Here is an 11,158-nt window from a genome sequence, read left to right as displayed (position 1 = left end):
AATGAATTAAGATTAAGGCAATTATATAATCAGTAAATATCTTCAGTAAACACCTTTTTATGTAGATATTTGATGTCGCACAAGTGACAACTTCCTGGGAAGAAAAACAGCCGTATCCATGTTCCCGAAAATGAGTAAAATGCTTCTGCAAAAAAAATAATGACAAGTTGGTGTCAACAATTTAGTATAGTTTATAGAATGTGATGTTCATTGGTTGTGGTCTTATGGTTTATCAACTTGTTGGGGTCATGAAGACCATCACAACACCTTACTCACTAACCACCAAGTCCTGACATAGTCCACAACAGTGTCCAGGACTCACATTACTCTCAGTGTACATACACCAAGTGGGCGACACCTCTCATTGTACACACACACACACACACACACACACACACACACACACACACACACACACACACACACAAATGGCTACTACAGTTCAACCCGAGTAAATGTAAGGTAATGAAACTAGGCGGCGGAAACAGGAGGCCAGACATTTGATACCGAATGGGAGATGAAGTCGACGAATCTGGAAAAAGTTCAGAGGTATGCCACTAGACTAGTCCCAGAAATAAGAGGCATGAGTTATGAGGAAAGGCTGCGTGAGATGCACCTCGCGACTCTGGAAGACAGAAGAGTAAGGGGAGACATGATCAATACCTACAAAATTTTCAGAGGAATTAACAGGGTAGATTTACTGTTATAGAATAGATAAATTGTTTAACACGGGTGGTACGCGAACAAGGGGGACACAGGTGGAAACTGATTACGCAAATGAGCCACAAAGACATTAGATTTTTTTCAGTGTCATAGTTCACATATGGAATGCATTAGGCAGTGATGTGGTGGAGACTGACTCCATGCACTATTTGTAATGTTCTGGAATGTGGCATCAGAGAAAATAGACCACACACAACTTACAAATTATGTGGAAAGTAATGCCAGAACTCTAATAAAGAAGGAGACCTAGAGGAGGTGCTTTTAGATACATTATAATCGGGGATAAGTTTATAACACTCAAATAACAGTCAGAATAAAGAGCACAGCTGCCAGGAAAGCCGATCAGCTATGGGAAGTTCTTAGCAGCAGGATGGGGGCTGGAACCAGCGACCCGGGTCGCCCAAGACAGTCTACAGCCACTCAGGCCGCTGGTGTTGGCCAGTAAACTGTCGCCAGAGGAACACATAAACAACATTGTGAGAGGAGCCTTTGTGTCGCTTTCCAACCTCACACTTGTTATTAATTACATGACTGGTGAAGTACTGAAGAAACTGGTCATGACGTATGTGAGACCAAAACTGTAATATGCAGCAGCTGTATGGCGCCCATACAGTCTCAAGAAGCACATAAAGAAACTGGAAAAGGCGCAGCGGCATGCTACAAAATGGCTTCCGGAACTGAAAAACTAAGAGTTACGGGGAGAGATTAGATGCGTTAAACATGCAAAAACTAGAAGATAGAAGAACAAGAGGTGAAATGATCACCACTTACAAAATACTAACAGGAATCAACCAACTTGACAAAGAGCAATTCCTGAAACCAGCAACTTCACGAACAACAGGACACAAACTCAAGATAAGGAAACACAGTTGCCGAAAAAATATTAGAAAGTTTTCTTTTGCAAACAGCGTGGTAGACGGTTTGAACAAGTAAGATGAGAAGGTGGTGGAGGCTAAAACCGTCAGTAGTTTCAAAGCGTTATACGACAAAGAGTACTGGGAAGACGGGACACACACACACACACACACACACACACACACACACACACACACACACACACACACACACACACACACACACACACACACACAGAGAAGCGGGCTGCACTTCTCACTGTATACATACACCCATACCATCACTGGGTGGTGGGTGTACTCTTATCGGGTTAAACGGTTCTAATCAATTAGATTACAAGTAATGGTTGTAACAAAATATAACACTTCTATAAGAAATAATATGTGTAATTTCACACACTAAGCCATTATGAAAGACTACACCATTAAAACCCTTTAAGCTTTGGACCAGTACACAAGTGAATAACAATGACAAAACATGAAACATACAGCTCTTAAAATAAATATATTTACATATACTGTATCGTTATCAAGGCTCGGAATCACTACTTATCACCCCTCGTGTAACCTTCTAGACTCATTAACAATAACATTATAACGTTGTCTAGTAACTAGCCAACGTCACTAGAGTGTATCAACACAGATACACACAACAGATATCAACAACTCTCCCTTCCTTACCAGATATGACTTTAGGCATAACAATAAATATTACAATTAAATATACAAAACATTTCATTTTAAAGGTGAATAAAGTATATGATAATATTATAACTACAAGGTAAATTATATTTTATATATGATATGATATTCTGGGGACAGATTCACGAAAGCACTTACGCAAACACTTACGAACCTGTACATCTTTTCTCAATCTTTGGCGGTTTTGTTTACAATTATTAAACAGTTAATGAGCTCCGAAGCACCAGGAGGCTGTTTATAACAATAACAACAGTTGATTGGCAAGTTTTCATGCCTGTAAACTGCTTAATAAATGTAACCAAAGCCGTCAAAGATTGAAGAAAGATGTACACGTTCGTAAGTGCTTGCGTAAGTGTTTTCGTGAATCTGGCCCCTGGACTTGAGGAATATTGAGGCAGCTCAACAATGTACGGTATCAAGCCATCACCGTTCTCTCTCTCCTTCACCATGTTAAACTATTTTATTTCAAGAACTGGACTAAACGCTGCCTATTTATAGGCATAATATTTATTTATATTTTTATTTTAACATCATTTATAAATTTAATATATAATAATTTTAATCTATTATTGATAAATATAAAATAATGAGTCATAACAATTATGAGGTTATTATAAAAACTTGCATTAAAATCTACGTAAGTTTTTATTTGTATTTTTGTGAGACTTAATAATTGGAAGAGTTGAAGTTTTTACTGAACCCTACGTGAGTGTGAGTGAGCAACCCCCAACCCGTCTCTACCAGGAGTGCCAAGCACTGATGTATATGTATGGACCTGTGTGTATGTATATGTATGGATCTGTGTGCATGTATGATCTCGTGTAAACATGTGTATGTGGTGCGTATGCGATGATGAGTGTATATGTGCCTGTGTGCACATATGTAAATGCTCTCTGTACACACACATATGTACCTGTGTGTACATGTATGTGTTAGTATGTGTATTTGTTTATTTCTTCCTATAAGTTCAACAAAACATATTGATATTTAAAATGAAAGTTATTACCAATAATCTTTCCAAACTCCTTTAGCACAATGTTGTGAAGATGCACAACACTCTTGGAGTCATAACTGTGTAATCTGCCTTCATTTAATGTGTAAATGTCAAAGATTTGTTGTGTAGTCAATGGTGATATGTTTCCAAGTCTAGATATAAAACTGGTCTAACATGGAGGGGTTCCCAAATGGTCTTTTAATAAGATAAATATTAAATATTATATTTATCTTTTCAATCGTCGTTTTCAAACTACAATACTGTACTATATTAAACTTTGTGTGTACACAAACTGTAACTCTCTACATATTTTTCGTTTTGAAACGAGTATGGTTCACGTATCTGAAACCTACAAGGAATTCAAGCAGCGACAAGCCATTCGATCCTTATATACATTTGTTTCTCGTACTTAACTCTAAACTTCAGGGGTGTAAACCCCTTCGTCCTCCAGCAAGTTGACAAATGAGGCCACTCTCTTCCGGGAGTCAACTCCCTTCATCACCCGCATCGAGTCCAGCAGCCCCAGCAACTTCTTCAACCCTACGAAGATCTTCCCGTGGCAAATATGACTCATTATTGAATCAATCTGAAAAAAATATATTATTTATACATATTTTTTTTAAACTAGAAGGGGTACCCACCTCTGGTGCAAGTGTAATTTATATATATAATATAAATATATATATATATATATATATATATATATATATATATATATATATATATATATATATATAAATAATGACAGGTAAGTACACACACTATACGTACACACGTCTCAGTCTTATCAGTATCTGGTTCTTAATCTTTCTTACATTACGTTAGGTAATTTAACTAATTTTTAAACTAAAATATTACATATGCTTACAGCAATGTCGATACAAAAACTAGTCCCATTATTTACTAATAGTGTGGAGTGAGGCGTACTTACTTCATCTGAAGTTAGTGCTTGAGACTCCTCAAGGACGAGCTTGACGTCGTCCTGGTGTTGGATGTACGGAACTCTTAACACTGCCGTGAACACTGACAGCAGACCCAGTTCTTCCAGGACATTTCGACGCTTAGAAGTACAGATAACGAGCAGCTTACGACCCTTAGGGGGGGAAGATGAGAGAAGCGAGTACATGGCGTCCAGGACAATAGACTGGTACCGGGGACCAATAGGTGAGTAGCCCATTAAGTGTTCCAGATCGTTCATAAAGATGCAGCTTAGTTCTGAGCGGTAAGCATCGTCAAATATTCTGTTAATCCGTAAGCACTTGGAGGACTCCATAAACCCAACCATCTCACGAGAATTGATAACCTTGATAAAGGGAAATTCAGAGTTCTTTGCCAGGTATGCTGCCAGTGCTGATGTTCCAGCTGTCGGGGCTCCTTCCAGCAGTAAACAAAGACGGCTGCTTGTTTCTGGAGAGCGCGCCTGCTTCACGAACATCATGCCCTTCTCAACCAGGTCTCTCGTAGGTCCCCAGTTAATAATTCCTCGCTCGATAAACTTGGAGAGTGCCTCATCACTTGTACCCAGTGATGGTTTGACGTCATTTTCAAGGGAATATATAAAGTCAGATCGTGTTATCTTAAGTTTATCAATTGCATTAGGATCGACTTCAATTTTGTTCCCCAGGTGAATATACCTCTTCAGTGCAGAGGACGAAGCAGCTTTCACAAGACCTTCAAGTTCAGCACCAGAAAAGTTTTTGGTGAGAGACGCAATCTCTGCTAAGTCAACGTCGCGGTCAAGTTTGTTATGCTCGATCATTTTGTGTGTTTTGATCTTGAGGATATCAAACCGACCCTGCTCGTCTGGGAGACTAATTTCTACCTGAATTTCTAATCTGCCAGGTCTGAGCAAGGCGTCATCCATCATATCCTTTCTGTTGGTCATGCCAATCACAAGAATATTATTCAGCTGCTCCACACCGTCAATCTTTGATAGGAGTTGATTAACAACCGTGTCATTCACGCCAGTATTGCCAGCAACGGAACCTCTTTGCTTGCAAATAGCATCAATCTCATCAAAAATGATAATGTGCAAACCAGAGTTTGGCCCCATCCGCTTCTCTTCTTCCTCAGCATCAGCAAACAGCCGCCGGACGTTGGCTTCTGACTCTCCCACATACTTGTCTAATATTTCTGGACCATTAACAATTTTGGGTTCTCGAGCGTTGAGCATTTTTCCTATTTGGCGCGCCATCAGAGTCTTACCAGTTCCTGCAACAACAAATAATTGGAAAGTAAGTTTCAGTTTACAAGGTAAAGCGCAAGCACAAATGTAAAACATTTACACCGTTTAACAATTAAACATACGTATATACAAACGAAAATGATTTACACAAAGATTTCAATGACAAATCTTGTTTCATAATATTAATGTTATAATTCATAATAATTCATTTTACCTGAATTTACCTGAGAGCCACTAATACTAGTGGCCTCGATGAGGACAGGAAGCCGGCAGCTTGTCAAAGGTCCCCCCATTTGCCCTGATGATCTTTTCCAGCTGAATTTTAAAACAGAGTTTAATAATTTTGTCAGGTGACAGGCAGCCAGTGACCCCCATCCATTCCAGGAGGCAACCCAACGTCACGCTGACTAACCCCTGGCTACCTATTTACTGCTAGGTGAACACGGCATTAGGTGATTGGAAACGCGCCCAACCATTTCTGTCCCGCCCAAGATTCGAACCCGGAATTCCGAATTATGAGTCGAGAACGAATTCCGACTGTATTGAATAGAATATATACGAATAATATAATGACTTATCATACTGTTATGTCTTTCTTCTGACACGATCAATAAGTGGGGAGTGTGAGCTCTTACAGTATGATGTTGGGGTCTCACCAGCCAGACCCCCCGGGCCACCTGGTCCACCAGCCAGACCCCCCGGGCCACCTGCTCCACCAGCCAGACCCCCCGGGCCACCTGGTCCACCAGCCAGACCCCCGGGCCACCTGGTCCACCAGCCAGACCCCCGGGCCACCTGCTCCACTAGGGAGACCCCCCGGGCCACCTGCTCCACTTGGGAGACCCCCCGGGACACCTGGTCTACTAGGGAGACCCCCCGGGCCACCTGCTCCACTTGGGAGACCCCCCGGGACACCTGGTCTACTAGGGAGACCCCCCGGGCCACCTGGTCCACCAGCCAGACCCCCCGGGCCACCTGGTCCACCAGCCAGACCCCCCGGGCCACCTGGTCCACCAGCCAGACCCCCCGGGCCACCTGATCCACCAGCCAGACCCCCGGGCCACCTGGTCCACCAGCCAGACCCCCGGGCCACCTGGTCCACCAGCCAGACCCCCCGGGCCACCTGGTCCATCAGCCAGACCCCCGGGCCACCTGGTCCACCAGCCAGACCCCCGGGCCACCTGGTCCACCAGCCAGACCCCCGGGCCACCTGGTCCACCAGCCAGACCCCCCGGGCCACCTGCTCCACTAGGGAGACCCCCGGGCCTCCTGGTCCACTAGGGAGACCCCCCGGGCCACCTGGTCCACTAGGGAGACCCCCCGGGCCACCTGCTCCACTTGGGAGACCCCCGAACCACCTGCTCCACTTGGGAGACCCCCCGGGCCACCTGCTCCACTTGGGAGACCCCCCGGGCCACCTGCTCCACTTGGGAGACCCCCGGGCCACCTGCTCCACTTGGGAGACCCCCCGGGCCACCTGCTCCACTTGGGAGACCCCCGGGCCACCTGCTCCACTTGGGAGACCCCCCGAACCACCTGCTCCACTTGGGAGACCCCCCGGGCCACCTGCTCCACTTGGGAGACCCCCCGGGCCACCTGCTCCACTTGGGAGACCCCCCGGGCCACCTGCTCCACTTGGGAGACCCCCCGAACCACCTGCTCCACTTGGGAGACCCCCCGAACCACCTGCTCCACTTGGGAGACCCCCCGAACCACCTGCTCCACTTGGGAGACCCCCCGGGCCACCTGCTCCACTAGGGAGACCCCCCGGGCCACCTGCTCCACTTGGGAGACCCCCCGAACCACCTTCTCCACTTGGGAGACCCCCCGGGACACCTGGTCTACTAGGGAGACCCCCCGGGCCACCTGCTCCACTTGGGAGACCCCCCGGGCCACCTGCTCCACTTGGGAGACCCCCCGGGACACCTGCTCCACTTGGGAGACCCCCCGGGCCACCTGCTCCACTAGGGAGACCCCCCGAACCACCTGCTCCACTTGGGAGACCCCCCGAACCACCTGCTCCACTTGGGAGACCCCCCGGGCCACCTGCTCCACTAGGGAGACCCCCCGGGCCACCTGCTCCACTTGGGAGACCCCCCGGGCCACCTGCTCCACTTGGGAGACCCCCCGGGACACCTGCTCCACTTGGGAGACCCCCCGGGCCACCTGCTCCACTAGGGAGACCCCCCGGGCCACCTGCTCCACTTGGGAGACCCCCCGGGCCACCTACTCCACTTGGGAGACCCCCCGGGCCTCCTGGTCCACTTGGGAGACCCCCCGGGCCTCCTGGTCCACTAGGGAGACCCCCCGGGCCACCTGGTCCACTTGGGAGACCCCCAGGGCCACCTGCTCCACTAGGGAGACCCCCCGGGCCACCTGCTCCACTTGGGAGACCCCCCGGGCCACCTGGCCCACTAGGGAGACCCCCCGGGCCACCTGGTCCACTAGGGAGATCCCCCGGGCCACCTGGCCCACTAGGGAGACCCCCGGGCCACCTGCTCCACTAGGGAGACCCCCGGGCCACCTGGCCCACTAGGGAGACCCCCCGGGCCACCTGGCCCACTAGGGAGACCCCCGGGCCAGCTGGTCCACTAGGGAGACCCCCCGGGCCACCTGGTCTACTAGGGAGACCCCCCGGGCCAGCTGGTCCACCAGCCAGACCCCCCGGGACACCTGGTCTACTAGGGAGACCCCCCGGGCCAGCTGGTCCACCAGCCAGACCCCCCGGGCCACCTGCTCCACTTGGGAGACCCCCCGGGCCACCTGGTCCACTAGGGAGACCCCCGGGCCACCTGGTCCACCAGCCAGACCCCCCGGGCCACCTGGCCCACTAGGGAGACCCCCGGGCCACCTGCTCCCCTAGGGAGACCCCCCCGGGCCAGCTGGTCCACTAGGGAGACCCCTGGGCCACCTGGCCCACTAGGGAGACCCCCCGGGCCAGCTGGTCCACTAGGGAGACCCCCGGGCCACCTGGCCCACTAGGGAGACCCCCCGGGCCACCTGGCCCACTAGGGAGATCCCCCGGGCCACCTGGCCCACTAGGGAGACCCCCCGGGCCAGCTGGACCACTAGGGAGACCCCCCGGGCCACCTGGTCCACTAGGGAGATCCTCGGGCCACCTGGTCCACTAGGGAGACCCCCCGGGCCACCTGGTCCACTAGGGAGACCCCTGGGCCACCTGGCCCACTAGGGAGACCCCCGGGCCACCTGGTCCACTAGGGAGACCCCCGGGCCACCTGGCCCACTAGGGAGACCCCCGGGCCACCTGGTCCACTAGGGAGACCCCCGGGCCACCTGGCCCACTAGGGAGACCCCCCGGGCCACCTGGTCCACTAGGGAGACCCCCGGGCCACCTGGCCCACTAGGGAGACCCCCGGGCCACCTGGCCCACTAGGGAGACCCCCCCCCGGGCCAGCTGGTCCACCACCGAGACCCCCGGAACCACTGGTCCACTACCTTGGGTACTGTATTCGCCTTTGAATACATTTTTGGGTCTAAGCAGAGTGGAGCGTCCGCCCCTGACTACTTATAGTGTCCAATGATAATGTGTATGACATGGGTCTGTGGTTGCACCAATAACAATAAGAGCTTTAAGAGGAGTGATGATCCCACCTGGAGGTCCGTAGAGCAGGAGTCCCTTGACGTGTTTGACCCCCAACTGTTCCGTCACTTCCGGTGGGAAGACTCGCGAGGCGAAAGCTCTCCTTAAGATGTGGATGAACTGCTCATCCAGACCACCAATACCCATCTTCTGGAAGTCCCAGTCAGCGGAGAAGAGGCTCGTGTGTGCTGAACGGGCCTGAAACATCACAGTTATTATGCAGACACAGTCACCATGACGTGGCTGGACACAGCCAAGCCCACATGTGTGACGTGGCTGGACACAGCCAAGCCCACATGTGTGACGTGGCTGGACACAGCCAAGCCCACATGTGTGACGTGGCTGGACACAGCCAAGCCCACATGTGTGACGTGGCTGGACACAGCCAAGCCCACACATGTGACGTGGCTGGACACAGCCAAGGCCACACATGTGACGTGGCTGGACACAGCCAAGCCCACACATGTGACGTGGCTGGACACAGCCAAGGCCACACATGTGACGTGGTAGTGGCCAGGGTTGGGTCCGTCCTGGACCCTCGTCAGGTGGTTACTACTTCATAACCGTCCAGGACGGACTGCACCGTTGTTACTGTCCTTAACTGTCATATGTGTGGGTTAGTGTTATTATGTTTGACATGGGAGAAATAATACTTGATTAGTTATATGATAACTGATAACCGAGAAGGAAATAAAAACTGGATTTTGTTAGAACCCTTTCGTGCATATTTTAACACATCCTCATATGCACTACACAAGGTATGAGAGACAGAATTTACCCACAAGATCATGACTGAAGATACAGGGTGGAGCGCATATGGATGTAGTAGTACAGACAATTACTATTATCCAGAGTAGTGTTTACTACTATCCAATTACTACTGTTACCAATATGAAATGTGACATGAAATACTATTCATATACACGCTTCTGTTGCTTGTATTACAGCGGGTTCTATAGTGTTCCAATTCCTTAAACAGTTACATGTGGTGATACAAGAAGGCTCAGCCCTGCCAACTTGGTGTGAATTATTTGATAAATGTACAAATAGAGCATTTAAATTTTGGCCAGTTATAATGATCTTGAGAAATTCTAGACTTCAAGTCTCACACTTTACAAACTGCTTTATAAATGACTGTCTCACTCAGAAGGCTGTTCCTAACTAACACAAAATTCCAGTAGTTTTCATAACTTTATCCCACGTACGAATCAACCAATGTTTTCATATCCATCAAAATATGGCAAACACATTATTAGAATTAGTCGCTCAGCTGATATTGGTGTTAGTACTGTTATGTCTGAGATCACAAGTCTGCAAGAAGAGGAGAGCCAAGCTCAGAACAAAGACCACCAATAATTTCAAACACTTCGTCAAGAAATTCAGAACTACCAACTTTTTCTCAAATTTCATGCATGAGTTTTACAACTGAGACCATTGTTCCTACAGCCGGACACATCCTCACACCGACGCCATCAATAACGCGATAAAAGGCTTTATGCTTAAGGTTAACCTTTGGTCAGATATTGTTGTGCTGAAACCCAAGCAACAGTGGTCAGACTCGTCCTTACCATCCTGGGTCGTGATAGTGTCTTGCAGATGCAATAAAGATCAACTACTGTTCAACATATGGGTCGTACGCAGGTCATACCAGTAAGGGAAGGAAGACCATGTTGTATAACACTGGTCAACGAGAACCGTAATAGTTTTGAAAATGTACAAAGTTGATATAGAAGCATAAAAGTGGCTCTCATAAAAAAAGGAAGTCTGGTTAAAGGAATTGTGTGGTGTCCTGGTGGACTCCCAACCCAGTGACTGTGGTGGACTCCCAACACAGTGACTGCGGTGGACTCCCAACACAGTGACTGCGGTTGACTCCCAACCCAGTGACTGCGGTGGACTCCCTACCCAGTGACTGTGGTGGACTCCCTACCCAGTGACTGCGGTGGACTCCCAACCCAGTGACTGTGGTGGACTCCCAACCCAGTGACTGCGGTGGACTCCCTACCCAGTGACTGTGGTGGACTCCCAACACAGTGACTGCGGTGGACTCCCAACCCAGTGACTGCGGTGGACTCCCTACCCAGTGACTGCGGTGGACT

At 49.1% G+C, this 11,158-nt stretch overlaps 1 protein-coding gene across 3 annotated transcripts in view; it reads right to left on the bottom strand.

Moving 5' to 3' along the window:
* Positions 1–370: 370 nt before the first annotated feature.
* LOC123764259 (vesicle-fusing ATPase 1) overlaps positions 371–11,158 on the bottom strand; it is a 51,778-nt gene continuing 40,990 nt past the window's right edge. For all 3 annotated transcript variants that reach the window (XM_069315753.1, XM_045751815.2, XM_045751816.2), the window contains exons 6-8: positions 9,071–9,257; positions 4,205–5,484; positions 371–3,859 (exon numbers count right to left, since the gene is read on the bottom strand). In XM_069315753.1, the coding sequence (XP_069171854.1) occupies positions 3,689–3,859; positions 4,205–5,484; positions 9,071–9,257 (1,638 nt within the window). In that variant the 3' untranslated portion in view covers positions 371–3,688. The remainder of the gene's footprint in view (positions 3,860–4,204; positions 5,485–9,070; positions 9,258–11,158) is intronic.

The sequence above is a fragment of the Procambarus clarkii genome, chromosome 82, assembly GCF_040958095.1.
Source record: "Procambarus clarkii isolate CNS0578487 chromosome 82, FALCON_Pclarkii_2.0, whole genome shotgun sequence".
Classification (NCBI taxonomy): Eukaryota; Metazoa; Arthropoda; class Malacostraca; order Decapoda; family Cambaridae; genus Procambarus; species Procambarus clarkii.
Note: the sequence above shows the minus strand (reverse complement) of the source record. Positions and strands in the feature narration are given on the sequence as shown.